The sequence below is a fragment of the Chelonia mydas genome, chromosome 12, assembly GCF_015237465.2.
Source record: "Chelonia mydas isolate rCheMyd1 chromosome 12, rCheMyd1.pri.v2, whole genome shotgun sequence".
NCBI lineage: Eukaryota > Metazoa > Chordata > Testudines > Cheloniidae > Chelonia > Chelonia mydas.
The window spans coordinates 35,704,467-35,726,092 of record NC_051252.2 but is presented as its reverse complement, the minus strand read 5'-3'; the positions used below and the strand labels follow the sequence as shown (position 1 = coordinate 35,726,092).

General features: G+C 47.0%; 1 protein-coding gene across 2 annotated transcripts; it reads left to right on the top strand.

Annotated features, from left to right (window-relative positions):
- Positions 1-377: 377 nt before the first annotated feature.
- IRF8 (interferon regulatory factor 8) lies at positions 378-20,699 on the top strand. 2 transcript variants are annotated; one of them, XM_027821777.3, is made up of 9 exons: positions 378-1,033; positions 6,373-6,547; positions 9,304-9,487; positions 11,328-11,416; positions 12,022-12,133; positions 12,926-12,976; positions 14,953-15,339; positions 17,050-17,165; positions 19,392-20,699. In XM_027821777.3, the coding sequence occupies exons 2-9, from the start codon at positions 6,374-6,376 to the stop codon at positions 19,566-19,568; spliced, it is 1,290 nt and encodes a 429-aa protein (XP_027677578.2). In that variant the 5' UTR covers positions 378-1,033; position 6,373; the 3' UTR covers positions 19,569-20,699. The 2 variants fall into 2 exon arrangements, with proteins under 2 accessions (XP_027677578.2, XP_007059342.2); XM_007059280.4 differs by having other exon boundaries at positions 406-1,033; positions 12,929-12,976.
- The last annotated feature ends 927 nt before the right edge of the window (positions 20,700-21,626 follow it).

The following is a 21,626-nucleotide window of genomic DNA, read 5'->3' as shown; positions in this document are numbered from 1 at the left end:
AGATCACTCCATTGACAGTCTCATTTCTCTTCCTACATGGTAACCTGCCGCCTGGGTGATGGCTCTGGGTATCCCACCTTTCCCATCTCATTGCTTGCACTGGAATCAGCAAATGTGAGGTGCTGAGTGAGTTAACCGTGCAACTGAGCTGTAATTTAGCGGCAGAGAGAGAGCTGCGCTGGAGAGCCACCCTGCTGCCCGGAGCTCTACAGAGAGTCACTCTCCCAAGACACAAGGTGTCTGGGACACGCTCCAGGAAATTCCCAGCCACGCTGCAAAGCGGGGGCAGCCTTCCAGCAAAGCTTGAGTTTCGACGAGAAATCCCCTCTTCGGGCTCTGCCCCCCTCACACTGAGCAGAGTTTCAGAAAACGCCCCCAGTCGCTGGCTCCCTGCCTGTCCACCTCATACAGCCTTTGCAAACGACACCCCCGGGGAACGAAAGCCAGGCTGAGATCCCTGCCAAGCAGCCAGGGATCCTGATGGGAAAGGGAGGTTAGGAGCATGCTCGCTGCGGCCCGGCAGCCCTGCGCTACATGTGGCCGAGAAATGGGCCACGGGCGAGCCCCCGGGGGGATGGAACGTTGACCCGGGCGAGCCCCCGGGGGGTTGGAACGTTGACCCGGGCGAGCCCCCGGGGGGATGGAACGTTGACCCGGGCGAGCCCCCGGGGGGTTGGAACGTTGACCCAGGAGAGGAGGCTCCAACATCGAGACCCCCTTTGCGCCCCCAGCGCAGCCTGATTTCTCGGAAAAGAAAGGGCTTAGAAGAAAGCGCTCAATTCTGTCCTATTCCCATTGGCCAGCCGGAGGCTTTCCGCCGCTGTCCATTGGCTGCAAGCCCCGGGGGAGGCGGGATACAGCAGACCCTCCCCCTGCTTTTTAATAAATGCGAGGAAGGGGCGGGGGAGTGCCTGCTTTCGCTTACCCTCTCTGGCCTGCGAGCGCTGTGCGCAGAGCGAACCAGCTGCGCGCAGCCGCTGGGCACATCTGGGTGAGCACCGGGGCGCAAGCCGATTCTGCAGACCGCTGACAGGTATTTGCATCTCACCCCTTCCTCCTCCGAGCAGAGCATTCTGCAGCCGGCAGGGTTGTTGATAGGTGGGCCGGGCAGAGCCCAGGTGGTGCGTTAGCACAAGGGCTTTGCTAAGCCTTGCCTCTTCTTTGTAAAACCATTGACTAACGTTTGCATTTGCAAATGTAACGTGGACCGCTTTGGCATTGATTTGAGGAGCTTTTTATTTCTTTGCAACCTCAGCTTCCTTTTTGCAGGTGAGATTTGAACTTTGGAGGTGGCACGTTTCTGCCTCCCGCCGGCCAGCGCTGGGCTCCCGCCGTCCATGCTAATGCATTTTGACCTAACATTAAATGAAAGCATGGAGCTCGCTCCAGGCAGGAATCAGAAATGACGCTTAAGAATGTGGAGTGCAGCGCATGTCCCAGGACCCTAATTGATTAAAAACAATTACCTGCTCTGTTGACAAGAAATAAATCAGTGATTCCTCACTGATGCTATGGAGAGGGATAATTGCAGATATTTTCCATTTTTGTTCTCTTTTATATTTAAATAATGTAATCTGGACTGCACCTGGTGAAACATACTCCGACTGGTGTCTGGGAGAGCATTTGCTAGTTTGCAAAGGCAAGGTAAAAGGTTTTGCCCATAGCCAGCATAGTAAAGTACAGGCTGGAGGAAAAGCAACATATGTAAAGCTCTCTCTTAACTTAAAACAAGACCCCAACAAAAATGACACCAGCAGTATTACCTCTTGAGCGGTTTTATGAAACAATGGAGAAGCTGGGAGCTTGGAAAGTTTTCCCCCTCTTCCAAAATTCCAAACTCCCACCTTAGGTCTCTGCTTAAAAAAGAAAAGAAAAGTTCATTGGGCACAATACACACAAGCTGTGAGGGTAACTGGATCTTTGAAAATGCTTTGGAGGGATGTGCAATATCCTGTGATTCTGCCTAGTGATGGGCTCCGTCACTGGCTATGGGTCAAGGTGGTCAGGGACACAGGCCCATGCTCTGGGTGTCCCTAAACCTCTGACTGCCAGAAGCTGGGACTGGATGACCGGGGATGGATCACTTGATAATTGACCCTGTTCTCTTTATTCCCTCTGAAGCATCTGGCACTGGCCTCTGTCGGCAGACAGGATACTGGGCTAGATGGACCATTGGTCTGACCCAGTATGGCCAAGCGTATGTTCTTTTGATCCCTATCTTATCGTCTCCTGTTCCCTAAACAGTACAATAAAGTCTTCTTGTTCTAACTGTACTATTATGAATTCCAGCTGAGCACAAAATAGGAATAGGAACATTTAGGCTAGACACAGCTTATGGGGTCTATTCAGCACACCCTCTAATGAGACAGAACTCTGGCTAACCTTCATAGGAATCTGGACAGAATGAATAGTGAGCAAGCAGTGCGACAGAGCCCTGTTGTTCCCTTGCCCCCAAATCATATTACTGAATGGAGCTGATCTCTTCTTATTTAAGCAATAGGTATGGTGGCCACTTTTCGGCTTTGGGGTAATAAAGACAGAGTAATATTAAAGGATTGGGCTAAATGTACAAAAGGCAAAGTCATTCCTATGTCATGTGTGCACTCACTCTTTAACTAGCTCCATTGTCCCTACGTTTTGTAAGGGATCTCCAATCAGCTTGCCACCAGCCCCGTTCTGTTAAACTCCATCTAACTGTTGCATCATGTAAACCCAAAATATCAGTCATTTAGGGTTTGCATGCTTTGCATGGTGTGGAAGCCAAGCCAAGGTGTCAGGGAATCTGGACTAACATGAAGGACAGCATTTATGGACAATCAGATGAATTAGGGAAGAGTTGTTACCTTTAACTGAGTATTTCCCTGATGGCATTGGTTAAATTGGACAGTTAACATTAGTTTAATTAGGCCCAAAGTCATTTGGCCTGAGTTCAGCAATGACCCCAAAATGCACCTTGTCAAGTAAGTGCCATTGGTCCCTATTAAAAAGTTACAAAAGACAACTGGAAGCATTAACAGTTTATTCTCAAATAGAAGAATTTGCCTAAATATCACTGAGTAATTCAGAGACAGAACAGAAGTGTGTACATACGAACTTTTTGACTGTTTACATGGTTTGTCTTTAATGTTACCGTGGATCCTCTTTCAGAGGAATGAGCCAACAAATCATAATTTAGGTGGTCTTGGACTTTGCCATGGACTTCCTAATGATTAAACTATTAAGGACCTGCTGCAGAAAAGGAAACGGGAGAGGGGTGAAAAAATGCCATTTCTAAAAGAGGAAGAGACACTGAAAACTGATCAGTTTTTTGAGCCCTTGTGCTGCTATTCAGGCTGCTCCCATCTCTGGTGTGGAGGCCAGGGAGGAAAATGCTGGTGGTACCATAGGAATCTCTAAATCCTGATCTGCGGCTCCCCTTGGAAAAGAAAATGCGATGCTAATTGGTGTCAGGGATAAAAACACTTTTCAACAACTGGAAGAAATGAGTGGTTGAAATCAGGAAGCAGGGTGGGTGGGGGAAGTTAGACTAAGTCTTGGGATTATTCGCTTCACATATTTATTTGCAGCAATGAAGTCCCTGGGGCCTCCCACCACTGGGAGATGTTGCACAAAGTGACATCATCAAAAAGAACCAGCCAGCCAGTGCAAACCTTGGTTTGGGTGATCCACTCCCTAACCCATCCTTCTGCAGCCTTAGGTCCTTTGAACATACTTTCTAACACCGGTTGGAATATTGTGATTCCTTAGGTGTGCAGGTCCTTAGCATACAGTTGTAGAATTAGGACCAGTCTTCCATTGACCTTGTCATGGCTCTGAATCTATTACCTGAATTTTTGCCTGGTGTCCTGAGTGTGAGGATTTGGCCAATGGAATAATCTGTCACTCAGAGGAACCTCTTGAGCTTGGTCCACAAAACCCAACTGAAATCCGTGTTTGCAATGTAGGTTATCTATGCATAATGTGTGAACAGATTTTCCCTGGGATAGACCCACACAATCCCCATTGACTTCAGGTATGGGCTACTATGGAACACAATTCTTGTTAAACTTAGTTGGGTATGTGCATATAGGTGTTTTTCAAATTGTGCCTGTTACCAGCATGTCAATGACGTGCTTGCTTAATTGTTTAAAAGAATACTCCCCACCCCCACATCTTGTTTTCTGGAAAAACACTTTTCTTAATTGTTACCAGCATGTGCAAAAACAGCTTTGGAAATTCAAATAATTTACACACCTATTCTCATGCAACAAAGACACTGATCCTGGAGGACTTGCTCACATGAGTTATCTGATTGAAATCAACGGGGTTTATTGTCTGACTAAGGATTGGGCCCTAAAACATAGCCAAACTGACTTACAGCCAAAATGGAATAAAATTACACTGAGGCAGAGAACTCTGTCTCTTTCAGCATGATGTATATTAAAACTGCTGAGCTATAATGAGAGACCCAGTGATTAGGGGAAATTCTCCATTTCTAACTATAGTGATGCTGAATGCACTATAATTAGATGATTCTCTGAAATGCTAACTGCATTGTACTTTAGTTCATTTGTATATGTGCTCATGGCTCAGTCCTGCGTTCCTTGCTCAGCCCAAGTACCAGCGAGAGGTAATGGAGTCTGTGTGAGGAGCAAGGACAGGGATATAGTAAGCCAAGAAATGCTGACCATTAAAGCATATCAACTTACTAAATAGACTTCCATGCAAACTCAATGGATTTCATTCTCCCCTCTCACCAGTGAAGAGCTTCAGTGGTATAAGTGACAGCAGTATCAGGCCCCGTAGTCCCTAGTTCTGTATGCAATGAACACATCATGTAATTGGTAAGATCTTCAGCTGGTGAAAGTAGACGTCGCTCCATTGAAGTCAGTGGAATTGCATCAACTTACACCAGCTCAGGTTCTGGCCCTCAGTGGAAAAGGCCGAGAGAAGAAATTGTAATAATCCAAGGGAACTGACTAATACAGTGTGGTTTTTTGTTTCTTGTTACTCTGGCTGCACTGATTCAAATGAGGCTTCTTTTCAATAGTGCTCTTGGGAGTTTCAATCCGATAATTGGATAGCTTTCATCATCTCTATTAGCCTGCTATTAGGCAGGCATCCAGCAGTCTGAGGAATTTTTCTCATCAAAAATAACATGGGGAAATAGTCTATAGCACTGAAATGTTGGCAAGACAAATGTTTAGTTAAGGGCTGAGCATCTTTCCAGCTATCGGGGGGGATTTCCAGCTGTTGTTCTTGTGACTGGCACCTGAATGACAGAGAAGATGATTTTGTACAATACAAAGCAGTCTCTTCATGGCGTTTGTCAAGATCTGCTGCAACGTGCATATTATGTGAAGAAGCGTTTGGGAGCGGGGACAGAGGAGTTGGGGAGGAAAGCTCTAAGCTTCCTGTACCGCCTGCAGTTTTCCAAGAGGGACAGTTCTATGAAAGTGTTGGACACATCTGAGTCACAGAGGCTCTGCCTAAAAATGCTAGTTCTATGGAATATGTGTTTTATTCATTTCTTTGGATCCTCCCCTCCCCACTTTACAAACAGATGCATATGGGCCCTACAGACTGCATTTCAAGCAACTTTAGGCCAGATTCTGCTCTTGGGTATTAAATAGTCTCTCTCCACTGAAACCAGTGGAGTTACTGTGCATTTACACCAGTGTAACTGAAAGCAGAATTTGGTTCTTTACATCTAAATTGTGCTCTTTTCCTTATCCATTAGGTATATTATGGCAGCACTTAGCTCTGCCCTGGACGAGGACTCCATTGTGCTAGGCTCTGTACAAACCCAGAACAAAAAGATAGTCCTTGTCCCAAAGAGCCTTGAAATCAAGTTTCAATCCACAGTGTAAATAGTAGGTGGCATGGTCTAGTGGTGAGAGCTGGGGAGTTCTTGGTTCTAGTCCTGATACGCACTCCCATTGTGGCCTGGGGCAAATCACTTATCTCCTCTCCGTGCCTCAGTTTCTTTATATGTAAAATGGGGGTAATAATAGTGAGCTTTGAGATCCTTGAATGGTAGTTACTATATAAGTGCAAATTATTGCTATTAATAGTAATTTATAATGGGCTGTCACAGAGTATTGGGGGCATTTAATAGTTTTGGCGTTGGTTATGTGTACACAATAATTAGGACATTTTGATATCGCTGTATATTGTCCGTTAAGTGCTGACCGTGTACCAGACGTAGACAATGAAGACAGCCCTGGCCCATGGTGTGTCGTGTAACCCCCTGCCCCCCTCCAATGGCTGCTGACTCCTGATGTCTGTGTACGGGTCAGCAGAACGCCTTGAAGTGTGGCACTTGATTCCTGTAGGTGGCAGGCGTATGGCTGGTGGGAGGCATTTAATGGACCCTGCGAATTTCCCTTCCAGGATGTGTGACAGGAATGGTGGGAGGCGGCTCAGGCAGTGGCTGATTGAACAGATCGATAGTGGGATGTACCCGGGCCTGATCTGGGAGAACGAAGAGAAAAGCATGTTCCGCATCCCGTGGAAACATGCCGGGAAACAGGATTACAACCAGGAGGTGGATGCTTCTATATTCAAGGTAGGAGAGATGGTAAATTTCTTTTCTTAACACGGCTCATGCACCGTGACTTTCTCTTTCATTGCAAACACATTGGGCCCATCCCCTTCCTGCTGAGCAGCCCTGCCCCTGCCCTTGATGCTCTGGTGCTCTAGGCTGCTGGCTGCCTCCGGAGAGTTGCCGAGCGCCCTTGTCTCCCACTGACTTTGCAGAAAGTGCTCAGCCTGCTCCTATTTTTGGCAGTGTAACAGATTTCCATGCTTGCACGATTTTTTTTTTTTTTCCCCCAGTGAGAATTGCCTAGCGCTGCAATCCTCCTTTAAATTAAAGTTAATTTGGGCATTAATAATATGTCTCCTACCTCTTCCTAAAGGTGCTGAGCACCCACAGCAGTTGTTGATAGGGCTGGTCTAACATTTTTTGATGGAAAATTGGCTTTTGCAAAGATCTGCTTCTGTACAGAGATGAAATGACCTACAGCTATCTGGGTCCTGACATGACTATGGCAGTAGGCTAAATCTGGCTCAGCCATACTGCCGGAGCCCTGTTGGCTGCATTGAGGCTGCACAGGTGTAAGGTGCAGAATTTGACCCAGGGAGTTAGCGTCTTTTCAGGAGTTTATGGCTCTGAGTTTAAAAGGGCTAAGATACTGAATATGGAATATATTGATGGTACTAACTGGTCTTTGTCTGGTTTTTATTATGAATAGTTGCCGTAGACATTTATTTATAAACAGGGCTACAGCCCCCATTCTGCCAACGCTTATTCATATGCACAGCTTTATTCACTGCGAAAGGTCCCATTTATTCCAGTCAAGTCGCTGCGGGATCAGGGCCTAAAGAAGTATTTTTATGGCACACCAAAACTGCTCCAAAGGGATCAAGCCTGCTAAATTAATATGGTTTTCCAAATCACTATGTGCACATTATATTGCGAGACACCATGTTGATAAGCTTTTTCAAATGTCCCTAAATATGAATTTTCAGTAGCCTGTAATAATAAAAATACCTAGCTCTTACATAGATCTTTTTGTCAGTAGATCTCAAAGTGCTTTACAAAGGAAGTTAGTATTATTATCCCCATTGCACAGATGCAGAAACCGAAACACGGAGCAGGGAAGTGACTTGTCTAAAGTCATCCAGCAGGCCAGTGGCAAGCAGAGAATAGAAATCAGGTCTCCTGAGTCCCACTTTTGTGCTGTATCAACTGAGCAACGCTGCCTCCCCTGCAATGAAAATCATGCCAGCCTTGAGTGATAGCTTTTTAAAAGCACTTAATACTGTGGATGTGATTTCCAAGAATTAATGCACCATTGTGCATCTGCTATGCAAAAGCAATTTAAAACCCCCCCAATTATTGCTATTATGCCTGAGCTGAGCACAGTTGTGTTAATTGTAAATGTATTTTTTGGAAATCAGACCTTACATGGGCAAGAGTATTGAGCATACAGAAGATTGTTTAGACTAGTTTAGAGCTGGGACACACTAATGAAAAGAAGAGTGTGCAAAGCTTAAGACTCTCCCCACATCTCTCACTCACCTGTCCATCACGATGAGGGTAATTAAAAGGCTAATTTTGGACCGTGGCAAATTGTGTAAGTCGCAAATTGTGTAAAATTCTGGAAAGAAAAGAATTTCACGTCAGGGATATGGTGGCCCTATACAGGCTATTTGCATGCAATAGTCTCCCCTCTCGGCTTTTCAGATTTTGGGACAAGAGGTTTTTTGTTGTGTTTTTTGAAAACTTGATCGAAACCTATTGCAGCTTCCTCTTTGTAAGCTCTGACTTGCCAGTGCACTGATATTGTGGGCCGGATTCTCCCGTGCCCTGTGCCTTGAGTGGTCATTTCCACCTGGGCAAAGTGACTGTAAAACACTACTCCTGGGATGAAATGAATGGAGAACTCTGAACGGGAAGCATTTTGCGTGGGTTTAAATGATAACTGCAGAAGCTGCAGTGCCCTGGAGAATAAGGCACTTTGTGAGTCAGTGTGAAGAATAGTACAGTAGTTAGGGCCCTGACCTAGGAGATGAGGCTTCAGTTCCCACCTCTGATGTATTTGCTCAAGGTTATCCAAGAAGTGTAACTCTGCCCCTCAGTTTCACATCGGTGAGAATGGGATAACAGCCCTTCTCTGCCTAACAGCAGTGCTGTAACTGAGGATAAATCCAGTGACAATTATGAGGAGCTCAGACACTGCAGTGACAGTGGCCAGGCAAGTACCTAGGAGTGGTGGTTAGATCTGCGGTGGAAGTCACTAGGAGTTTCCCTGAGTGAGGACATTAGGAAACGGCCTTGAGGAACAAATGTGAGATTTGGCCCTGAAGTTATAAACTGATTTTAGCCTTTAACCGATCAGAAGACAATGAAATAGGCGTTTAGCCAATAAACACCAAAAATGGTTACTTGGATCTAAGGGTTTGTCTACACAGAGCTGCAATACGGATAGGGCTGTGGTTTCTAAAGTGCTCTAACGTGCTGTGCATTAATTAGTCTGTGTAGACCCTGCTTGTGCTCACTAAAGACTCCCTAGTGTGCTTGAATATAGTGCTGTTTGAAATGGTACTACATTAAAGCACCACTCGGGAATATTCCCAAGAGATTACTCATTGCTGTATACACAGAGAGAGCCCCAAATCCCCTGGATTTTTTTGCAAACTGCATAAAATTCAAAAATTGCTAAAAATAAACCCTGAAAAATGAAATAAACCCCGTAAAACAGAACTCTAATTGTAAAGCTGGTTCTTCAGCTCTGTGGCACTTCTCTTTTGTTTTAGGCTTGGGCAGTTTTCAAAGGGAAATTTAAAGAAGGTGACAAAGCCGAGCCAGCCACTTGGAAAACGAGGCTACGCTGTGCTCTGAACAAGAGCCCGGACTTCGAGGAGGTGACTGACAGGTCCCAGCTGGACATCTCAGAGCCGTACAAAGTGTACAGGATTGTCCCAGAGGAAGAGCAGAAATGTAAGTGTCCTGATAAACTAAGTGACTTGTTCCATAGCCACCTGCGTCCTGAGCATTGAACATCTGAGGGATTTATAAGAGAAGAGAGATTGTGTCTGGTTATTAAAGCAAAGGGAAAAACAGAAGTGGACTTACGCCAGCTCTGACATGCATTCAGATACCGAGCTGCATTTCCCGGGCCACATTCCACCTTCACTTGTGCCAGTGTGAATCTAGGTGATTCCACTGGGTCAGGCTGTACCCCCTAGATCAGTGCCCAGGGAGCTGCCTTGGTCATGGAATGGGTGGGGAAAGGGGGAGTCAGCACTGTCCCACTCTTCCCTAGAGCTATGGGGCAGGGATCCATGGCTGAGGAGGGGCAGGCAGAGGGCAGATATGGGAGATCAAGGGGTTGGGGAAGGAGAGGCCAGGGGGTCGTGCATCCTTTCTTCCTCAAAGCCACCTGGGGAAAGTTAATGTAGCTGTAAACTGCCTTCACTTTACTGTAGCCACGTGGACTGTGGAACCTTTTCAGGGAGGATTCTGGGGTTGCCTTTTAGCAAGGAAAGGCCTGGCAGGCGGCCATCTGCTGGGGAGAGGGACAAGGGCCCCAAGGCCACTTCAGATGCACAGGACCTGCATGTGGAGAGCCACTGGAAGCCCATGCCATCAAGATCTTGTCTCTTCTTCCTGGGGGGAGGAGAGCAAACACTCCTCAGCCCCCACTGGAAGGATCTGGGGAAAACTCCATGTGGAAAGTTTGGAATTCACCCTCCTCCCCAGGGCCTCATCCCACAGCTGTTTGAGTAGGAGAGGCTATTCCCGCCAAGTAAAAAACCAAACAACAGAGCGTGCTGTCTGACATTAGCTGACAATACTCCATGGCAGTCTGGTTCAGAAGGTCTGATCCTGTTCCCACTTACACCAGTATAAACACAGAGTGACTCCACTAAAGTCAATGGAGTCCTTCCGGGGTAAGTCTGGGCTGAGATCAGAATCAGTCCCGAAGTCTGTCCTGGTGAAGATTTTAGTTGTGGTTTTGGCCTTACATTCAGTCCTGTTGCCCCCTTCTAACCTAAAGGTACAGCTGCTTTAATCTGTACAGATGCTGAGGAAATAGAATCACTCTCTCGCATTGCCCAACAGTAAAAGCAGCGATTATAGTAACAGGGGTTCAGCAGAGAACATTTGTTGCTGTGATGTCCGGTCTGTTGGTAGCTGTGCTAAGTTTATTTTTATTTGTGGTTTTGTTTGTGCTTTTCTTTTTTTTTAAACATGCAAAATCTGGTTGTCAGGAAGTCTACCTTTAGCATTTTGGTCTCTGTAAACTTCATTCACGCAGAAGGCTTTATATTTCTGTACACTTCTTACAAGCATTATGCAAATGGCATTCCATTTCCCCCCAACAGTGCAGAGCTGTGCTTTGGCAGGGAAGAAAATTTGCCAGTGAAGGTTAAATTGTTCCCAGCTGCAGCAGAACTGTTCTCTGGATTTAATCTTATTCACACCCATGCAATCCGTTGGGCTCAATCCTGCAGTCCTTGCTCTGGAAAAACTACCATTGATTTCACTGGGAATGGAAAGGACTACAGCTGCAGGGCCAATGGGGTTGCACGGTTGTAAAGTGACAGGTTGGCTCTAAAATGGTACATTGTCAAGTGAATTCCCCATACATAGCAGTGAGAAGTAAGATCCCATGAAGGATTCTAGGTTTCTTTATTTTAACAATGGTAAACATGTCCCTAAAGCAAGTCACCCTCATCCCAGGGCCTTCTCTTGCATGTTTTATGGTCTGGTTCCTTGTTAGGTCACTGCACATGGTATGATGCGTTGAGCATTGAATTCGTGTATTTCTTTCCAGGCAAAGCGGGTGTTGCTAATGGAGGCAGCTCGAATGAAGCCACTGACATGGACTGCAGTCCTTCTGCGATAGATGACCTAATAAAAGAGGTAACTAACTGCTATAGAGAAGCGATCTCTCTTTGGTTGGAAGGGCTAGATGGTAAAGTTTCTCCATGAAATTGTGTATTGCATTTTTCTAATGATAAAACCATACCGCCGCGGGACCTAGATTTTGATATCACTGGGGCAAGAAGAACAAATCTGCATGTTTTACAGATATGTTCGTTACATTCATTCATGTAACACAGTGCACAGACCTGTGGCCGTTGCTTGTCATATCAATGCATCTCACGTCTGCATACAGCTCCATAAGAGTTTCACCAGCGGGTCAGACTTTTGCAGCTCTTGTCTCCCTTCACTGTGATGCAAAATTGTTGGGGTAAATTCCGCTCTCAGCGTCCCTATGAAATCCAAGGCCCCCTCCTTCTAACCAGTCACAAAGCTGAAGAGTTCACCTATGTCACAGTATCCCTGCTGCCCTACTATGTTTGTTTTTACTATTCCTGTTCAGGGGCCGGTGAGCAATTTAGATAATGGCTTGTTTCCATACCATATTGATTGCCATTGATATGATGAGATTGCTTGAAACTGCAAAACTGCTTAATCTCGGTTTTGTTACCTGGATGATGTAATGGCTTTTCTGTCTTCCTCAGTCCCCTGGTGTAGACGATTACCTTGGTATAATAAAGAGAAGCCCTTCCCCACCTCAGGAGAATTGTAGAAACCCTCCAATACCAGACTGGTGGATGCAGCAACCTAGCCCTGGTAAGACACCAACAACGTATCCAGGATTTATAGAACAGAGTGTCTAGTTTGATTGGGTAATCCCTCAAGGACACAACCAGGATAGCAAAGACTAATTTGGGTGATCTCTGAATAGCTGCCTCTATATTTGATGCTTGTGGAGGATTTTTTTGTTTGAGGAACAAGTTTATAAAGAATGCCTAAAATATCATACCTGGAATTTAAATCTTGCTGTAAGTACAGGAAAAATTATCTTTGCAATGGCATGTGTCATGACTGTCAATGTTTTGTAGTTGCTCAGGGGGTTATGTCTGACTCTACATATATTCAGAAGCCCCAGATCTAAAGTATAAGGTTCATGTCATCATCGCATTGGCAGTGGCTGACCTTAGTTAGATTGTAGTCCTTACTCTGGCAAAACTCCCATTGATGCCATTGGGAATGGTAAGGACGACAGCTGCAGGCCCAATGGGCTTAAAGCGACAGGTTGGCTCTAAAGTGGTACATTGTCAAGTGAATTCCCCATACATGGCAGCACTGTTCTGGATCCCATGTTGGGAATCTCAGTTCTGTCGCTGCTCATCTGGCTGGGGAAGTGGAACCCCTGATGTGGACAAGGCTCCTTGCAGGATTTTCTTTTCTTATGAAACCTTGGAGGGATCAGGACGATGTCGAGAGGAAGAATTTAGGGGTTGAGAGGAAACAGCACCTGGGTGAAACGAGCGGGTGGCCTGGTCACTGGATTCTACCAGAGATCCAGGTGCTTGTGTCAAAACTTGGCACACAAATATAACTTTATTTCTTTTCCTGCAGCAGCTGTGCCCCTGATGAATGGGTACTCCAGCTATGAACAGCTGCATTCAGGTACCAGAAATCCCATTCCACTGCATGCTTCCTTGCTTAGTTACATGCTGTGCCCTCAGTCAGTATGGTGTAAGCTACCTCTCATGTGACACTCCCAGTTGGTGCCTGGCTTCGCTGCCATTGTGGCCCTGTTCGTGCGCACACAGAGAAAATAATTATCAAAAATGGCAGAGCCACCGAAAATGGCAGCTTAGGGCTCAATTGCTCAGAAACACTCTGACTTCATAAGCCACTGTTCCATTCTCAAAAAGAAAAGGAGTACTTGTGGCACCTTAGGGACTAACCAATTTATTTGAGCATAAGCTTTCGTGAGCTACAGCTCACTTCATCGGATGCATTCTCAGCACCCAGGCAAAGGTATTAAAGCTTCTAAGCAGTAGCAGAGATTCATGCGCCAGGGAGGAGGCCAGATCCTGCCCAATAAGATGATGCCTTTGCACTGCTCCAACAACACGTAAAGTTGACTTAAAGAGCCAGCTGGGGATTCCCTGGGCGTTGGGAAGTCCCCAAGTGGCATGAGGCTACCATAGCCCCAGCTCTGTGCCAGTCCTTCCAGCCCTCCCCGGGTGTTGAAGATATGCCAAAAGCTGGAGCGACTGTGGCCAGAGCACTCCATGCTTCGGTGATCTGGCCAGCACAGCAGCCCATAGGTGGCACCTTGAGGCTGGTCTGACTTGTGCTGAGGACCAAACCAGCCCCTGGGTGCCACCAGGATTGGGGAAGAGGAGTGTAAAGGTGACATTAAGCCTCCTTTGCTCTCTCTACCAGCCACAGCAAGAACTGGGCTCTTGGTTGCAAATCTGCTGTGCAGATTGCTTACCCACGGCAAATCCGCTCTGCATCAGTACAGGCATTTGTTTGGAGACCTAGCAGGTTGTTTAGATAACAAACAGTAGCATGAGTGAAAGGGCAAGTTTCAGCTGAGGTGGCAGATGCACACACAGGGCAATATAGTTAGCTAACAAGCGACAAAGTCTGACAGACACCCTTAAGGACAGAGAGTTTGTTGGTAGAAGGATCCCAAGCCCACGGGGGATGCCCTCCTGCACACCTATGTGGCAGCATAAAATGGCTGTCCTGGTCTCAGACTCCTTTACGTTTGCTTCACTAAAGGCAGGAGCAGCGCAGTCCACTTGGATGAAGGCTGTTCCAGGATGATTGTTCCCTGGATAATGGAATCTGGAGTGGCTGGGGAGTTTCCAAGGGGCAGTTTATAAACCTGTTACTCCCGTGGCTGAGCACTTACCTGAGTCGTGCTGTTGGCTTCAATGGGGCTGCTCATGGAGTGAGGAAATATTTAAGGGGAGGAAGGGTGTTTGAATCTGCCCCGGGGCAGCCACTGCTTGAAGTATGCAGCCATCTGCTCCTCCAGTTCCCAGTGAAAAGGTAGAAGGATCCTGGTGCGTGCAATCGGTGCCCACCACGCTGACATGTGTAGTCACGTTTGCAAACTGTTCTGCTGGCATGTTCTACCTAAATCTAACCAAGGGGTAACTGGTAAAACTAGTTAGGTAAATCTAACTGGTCAGCTGCAGATAGACATGTGGGACTCTGGAGGATTGGGAAGGTAAAAGGTTGTGGGCTAGAGGGCGTGCTGAGTTCAGGAACCCTGTGCCGAAAATCTGTGACCCCAGTGGAAAGTCTGAGAGGGTCAGGGAGGAAACAACTGGAGTTCTTCCTCACAGGAGTAGTCCCATTAAAGACCATGCTTTCTGAGTGAGGTCTGCTCATGCGTGCCGGGGCTGCAGGAGCGGCTCTTGACTATCCTGCTGATTCTGGCCCCAGAGAGCTGTGATGCTGACTCTTTACGTTCCCTGCTGTCGAGCTGGGCACACGGCATTTCAAGGGCTTCAGCGCTTAAGTGGAGCTTTTCTCTCCCGTGCAATGGGATGGTTATTCCTGCAGCACTGGGTGAAGGAGCGGAGGGGGTTAGCTGCGTCCTCTGATCGGCTGTGTGTGGGCATGTCTCCCTGCAGCGCACTCACAGATGGTGATCAGTTTCTATTATGGAGGGAAGCTGGTTGGCCACACTACTACCTCTTACCATGAAGGCTGCCGAATTTCCCTGAGCCACGCGCCCGCCCACTGTGACAAGCTGTATGGCCCGGATAGCCTGGAGCATGTGCAGTTCCCGTCCGCCGACGCCATCCCGAATGACCGCCAGAAGCACATCACCAAGAAGCTCTTCGGGCACCTGGAACGGGGGGTGCTGCTGCACAGCAACAAACAGGGTATCTTCATCAAGAGGCTGTGCCAGGGGAGAGTCTTCTGGAGCGGAAACAACGTGCTGTACAAGGACAGGCCCAACAAGCTGGACCGGGATGAGGTGGTCAAAATATTCGACACCAACCAGTTTGTCCGAGGTTTGTGGAACATTCCCACCTCTCTTGATCCACCCTCTTCATTACATCTGACTTTTCTGCCCCCCTTATTGTCGTCTGAGCACTGACATGGATAGAGCCATGTTGCTTTAGGATGGTGTCTACATCCTCCTGTACTGATAGGGGTCAGATCCTCAGCTGGTGTAAATCGGCTCCAGTGAAGGGCCGTTGTTTTGAAGGCACTTAGGATGGGAACAGGAGATCATTTGTCTTGAGTTCTTTGCAATCTTTAGCATATTTATCCTCAGCGCACCCATATAAGGTGGGGCAGCCGGGAACAGAGCCACAGAGAAGCTAAGTGACTCGCCCAAGGTCACACAAGAAATCTGTGGCAGAGCAGGGAATTCCACCCAGGTTTCTTAAGTCTCATAGTAGTGGCCTAACCACTGGACCATCGTTTCTATGTTTGAAGTCAAAGAACCTAGGCTGATTTATGCCAGCTCAGGATCTGGCCCAGAATGTGTAGAGTTCAGCCCCAAAGTGCTCACATATGTCCTTGCCAACACTTATAGAAATAAACACAGCAATATCCCTTCCACCAAACGCTGGGGCTTCTCTCCTGGGAGCTGTGGCGTTTGGAGATGTATAAAAACCCCACTGCAGTGTTTTAGATCAAGTGAGGGCACAATTGATAGGTTACAAAAAAATCTAAAGATTACAAAATAACATTCCTAAAGGCACTTTGTGTGATCCTGAATCTGTGTTAATACATATTAATGCAGGGCCCAGTTCTTTCTCCTCAGGTACAAGGAATGTCTGTGGACTTCCCTGAGGTGGGAAGATAGGACCTTTAGTCGTTCCTCCTTTCTTAGACCTCCCCTGAAAGTGCTAGATCAGCAATTCTCAACCAGGGGTCCAGGGCCCCCTGGGGGCCACAAAGAGGGGGTCCGCCAGGCACGGCTGGCATTAGGCTCCATGGGGCCCAGGGTAGAAAGCCCACGCTGAGCCCGAGCCCTGCCAAGTGGAGATGAAGCCAAAGCCTGAGCAACTTAGCTTTCCAGGGCACCCTGTGGTGTGGGGTCCTGCACAGTTGCCCCGCTTGCTACCCCTGAAGGCCAGCCCGGGCTTTTATATACAGAAAAGCAGTTCTGGCACAAGTGGGTGGTGGAGTTTTTATAGCATGTGGGGAGGGGGAGGGCTCAGAAAGAAGAAGGTTGAGAACCTCTGCTCTACATCAAATCAGTCTTCTCCCCAGAGCGGGGAGAAGTTGCTGCTCCATCAGTCTCCTGAGGGGGTCGCCACAGGGGGATGGGATGTGCTCGTTGCCAGACTCCGAGAGGCAGAGGCTCTGCACCCAGGGGCTTGCCTCTTCTCAGTCGAAATGGCTGCAGAAGCAGGACAGCCGGAGCACTGGAGTGGCCAGGCACGGCGGCTGTTGAATTCGAGATTAATTCAGCCTGCATCTCAGCACAGTGTCGCTTCTTTAGCAAGGGTTTCCTGCATTGGGATTTTTAATCCCCGCACCCTCTGGTTTTCTCTCTCGATAAAAGCTAAATACCTTTCGCTGAGTGTGCATGCAGTGCTCCCGGCACGTGTGTGGTGGGGGGTTTGTATACAACACTTGCCGCTGAGGTGTGCGTACGCAATTCTCCCGGCAGGTGAATAAGCCACCTGCTGCAGCTGCGTGTGCTCGTGTCTCACTGAAGTTGGTTGGTTTCCATCCTTTCCGACCATCTGTTTCTCTCCTTTTAGAGCTGCAGCAGTTCTACAGCAGCCAAGGCCGTTTCCCTGAGAGCAGAGTCTTGCTGTGCTTCGGCGAAGAGTTTCCAGACACGGTCCCTTTACGCTGTAAATTAATCCTTGTGCAGGTAAGGCACATTCATGAGAAACAGCCATTGCTTGAGCTTCCCTTTCGTTCTCCTACAACTCAGAAATGTATGCCCAAGACTATCTGGTTTCTGTCTCTTAACATTCAGAGCCAGATGTTTCCAACCTCAGAAGCATAGGGCTGCATGCAATTTGCATACCTAACTTCAGGGCTGGATTAACACGGGGGCTTTAGAGGCTGCAGCCCCGGGCTAAGAGGGACCCCAGTGCAGTAGGGCTCAGGCAGGCTGCCTGCATGCCATGGCCCTACGCCACTCCCAGAAGCGACTGGCTGCTGGCACGTCTCTGCGCGCCCCTGGTGGGGGGTAGAGGCAGCTCTGCATACTGTCCCCGTCCCCAGCACTGTCTCCACAGCTCCCATTGGTCAGGAACCAGCGAATGGGAGCTGCGGGGGCGGCGCTTGTGGGCCTGGGCAGCGCACAGAGACATGTCCCCCTCCCCCCAGGGGCACGGAGAGACGTGCCAGCAGCTGGCCACTTCCGGGAGCAGCGTGGGGCCAGGGCACACAGGCAGCCTGCCTGAGCCCTGCTGCACTGCGAGCCAGGAGCTGCCCTTGGTAAACGCTTCCCAGCCGAAGCCTAAACCTCACACCCCCCTTGCACCCCAACACTCTGCCCCAGCCTGGATCCCCCTCCTGCACCCAAACTCCCTCCCAGAAAGAAACTAATATAACAGCTGTTCTAAGGTAAGAACTAGGCTATTTTGAATTAACTTAACTATATTCTACATGTTTTAAGACTGAAATGTAACCACAGAACAACTTTGTTAATTAAAAGGCAAGTTTAGTATAGCATTAATAGCCTCGATACCACAATTGTGATCGTTTTGTTTTCAATTAGAAAACACACTTGTTTACTGGGGCCCCACAAAATCTAGTAGCTCCAGGCCCACAGGAGAATTAATCCAGCCCTGCCTAACTTGTTTACATATGTGCATCAATTGCATGTATAAAACAGGTATTTGCTTGCACAAATCAGTGTATTTTTTTCCCCCTTTCCCTCTCTGTTTTTTCTGTTGTGCTTCGCATAGCCATTTGCTAAATAATTTAACTTTGTACTGTACTCCTCAGCCTGGTGACCTTTTTCTGGCCTCCCACTCTTGCCTTCTAGGCAACTGTAAAATAAATCACTGCAACTGATTGTGTTGTTAGCAGCAGGATTAGGGCTTCATGCAGAGAAGGAAGTGTAAAGGGTGAATGAACTTGAGAGTAATGGATAGTTTGCTTGTAAAATCTTATAGTACAAAGAATATGGAAGAAGTGAGTGGGAAAAACTCTGGTGGTAAATTAGAAACAAGTAGGAAGATCAGTTTATTACACCCAGAATGGCTTTGTTCAAAGACGATAAAAAAAAAAATTCAAGACCACCAAATCTTTCTTTGCTTTCTTTTGTTGATGTCATCCTAATATATTCTCCGTGTTATTGATGTGTATTATAGTACAGCCTATAATCTCCAGTCCACATACGCCACAGAGCAGGCGGGGCCAACCTGGGTCATGGCACGACCAGTTTTTGGCTGGGCCAAACCTAAGCGGTGTTGTGATCCCATGTGCCAGTTCGCAACACTATTTACTCAAATCTGGCCCAGTCATCTGTCTGTCATGATGGAGGGACTGCCAGGCCAAACCCGAGTGGTGCTATGATCCCATGCCCCCCTAAGTCAAAATTGGAAGGGGTTGGTGTAGAGGCTTATGGGTCAGGCAGCTGGTGAGGCAGGGCATCTGAGAAGGGAAGAAGAGAGCCAGGTAGGGTGTGGAAAAACTGCACCCTCTCACACTTTTAAATGGCTCTCCGCAACCCCTTCCAATTGAGATTAGAGCCCCATTGTGCTAGGCACTGTATATATAGAAAGAGACATTCCCTGCCCTGAAGAATTTCCAATTTAACTAGACAAAAGTTAGTGACTTGCCCAAAGCCCCATAGGAACTGAATCCAAGACCAGTTGCCTTAAGCACAAGACCATCCTTCCCCTCTTTTCCCAATTTCTCTTTTGAAAGAGGTTTTCCCTACCCATCAACATCTTTCTGTGCAGTTAGACCGTTCTGTTCCTTGTGGCCTGTTGTACGGTATTGACAGTATCTCGTGTACCTGCACTAGAGTGTTCAGTGAAGTCTGGGCGGTGGTGGTTATGGTGAGTTGGAGGAAGATGTATGTCGTAAGTGTTCTCATCTTATTTAAACATCTTGGTGGTCTTTCCTTCTACTGTAGGTTGAACAGCTGTGGGTTAGACAGCTGGTGGAAGAGGCAGGAAAGGTCTACAGCAGCGGCCCGATGCTTCCAGTTGCTGATGAGACCCAGCATGACCAAATATTCAGGATCTTCCAAGATATCTGCGGGACACACCAAAGACCCCTGTTTAGAGAAAATCAACAGATCACTGTCTAAGTGCTTTTTAAAACAAATAATGGTGGGGTTAATTTAGACCCTGGTTGGTCCCAGCCCTGTTTGAATTCCCCCGTGGAAAACATTCTGATTTAGAATCTAGATGCCCATGGCTGTTCTTTGTCGTTGTTTAAAATAAACTCAGCAATTAAAATTTTCATTTGTGAGCAAAGGAACTAGACCAGAACAGTGAATTCTGGCTACATTTTATTTATATGGATGGCTTTTATACCATTCTTTGTCTTCATCTAGTGCCAACAGCAAGTGGATGAGGGAAGTTTCTTGAGTGTTATGGGAGAGTGACTAGAAAGATCAGTAATGCTAGTATAGTATATTGAGGCTGTCACAGAACAGCTCTTCTTAATGTCTGTGACCCATCTGGCAGTCCGAACACTTAAGAGCAGACCCTCAGCTCAGTTGTAGTCAGTGGAGCTGCTGAGGATCTGCCACTGCAGTTTCATCCTCTTTTCCGAAAACCTCATTTTGGAAAGAACTGAATCTTGGGAAAGATTTTTAAAAGCGCAGACATAGTGGAATGTCCCCAGGGATCAGGTCGTCCCACTGACTTCCAAACAGTTTGCAATACCACTGATGGTAAAAGACAATGGAAACTTTTTTAGAGCAAATATCCTTTAACTTCCAAAGGACCCGCTCCTGAAGTAATTTCTTGTTTGCCTTTATGACTGAGGGTTTTTTTTGTATATTGAAGTATTTTGCAATTTGGAAATAAATCCCAAAATTATTTGTAAATATTGAATGTAGGAAATGATCATTTTAATTGTCTTAGCCAAAGAGATAGTTTTTATATATGTAAATGCAAAATATGTTTTTTTAAGTTTGTAGTAAAATGTTCATGTTTAGTTGGCTTTCACCTCAAAAATGCATGTGCCCGACATCCAATGTGTGTGCAAGTTGTGTGTGCCTGCTAGGGTATGTGTGTGCATGTCCTGACTAACACGCGCTTCTGCAACTAGGGAATGTGAATTTTTAAGAAATGGGGTCGTGTGCCTTACAGCCGAAAGCCCAAAGCCAGTACTGTGTGTGTCTCTCTCTGCTAGGCTAAGTATTTATTTTATGCCGGTTTTTCAATGGTTTTGTAATTTGTATCTTGCAAATAAAGTGCTCTATTTTGTATCTCTTTTTATCTCCATTCTTCTTTAATGTCCTAATGACTGGTACCAATGGGAACCAGTTTCTCTTCCCAGGGGCAGTGTGCTGACTATTGCATTCTTTTGGGGTTAATCATGGAGAGGGATTTACTAACCTAGCCTGCCAAGTTTACTATCCTGGCCTGCCAAAGCCCACCGTTCTAAGGAACTGACCCTGTGAGCTGGGCGCTTGCAGCACCCACTGAATTGATTTCGGCCCCGCTTTCTCCTCTCAGCCCTAGCGTGTGAGAGGAGAAATCTATTTCCGCTTGCAGTTTCCTAGTCACTAAGGCTATACTTGTTAGCAGGGATTCTAGTTTATGGACCAAACAATTTGAAGTCAGCCTCTGAGTTTTGCCCTTGATTTGTACACGCACATTTGTATTAATGTGCAAAAGTCAATGATTAGTCTTTATTATTTGTGGTACTGTCACGCCTAAGAGCCCCAGCCGTGGCCCAGAACGCTACTGCACTAGGCGCTGTACAGCCAAGCGTCAAACCAGTGTGCAAGGATTTGTGAAGGGAAGTGCGGCTTTCTGCAGAGGCAGAAAGTGTCAATTCCGGGGATGGGACTTGAGGCCTGTCCTGGCTGAGGGCAACTACACCTGTAGTCTCCCTTTATGATCCAGCAAGGGCACTCAACTCCAGGCTTCTGGCTCCCCTGCCATTGCCTCCCTTGGGTGGAGACGTGTGTCTATTTCCCTTCTGACCAGAGTATTTCCAGGCTGCACGGTGTCCTATTGTGAGATCCCCAGCGAAGGCCAGGCTGCCTAAGCAGATTCTTTCTGCCTTCTCTTCAGAGGCTAACAGAGTAATTGCCAACAGCGGTAAGTTACCACACAGCTCTTTCTAAGCAAGCATGTTTTATTCTTAAAGGGAAAGCAATACAGAGATAACATTAAAAACAATAAAA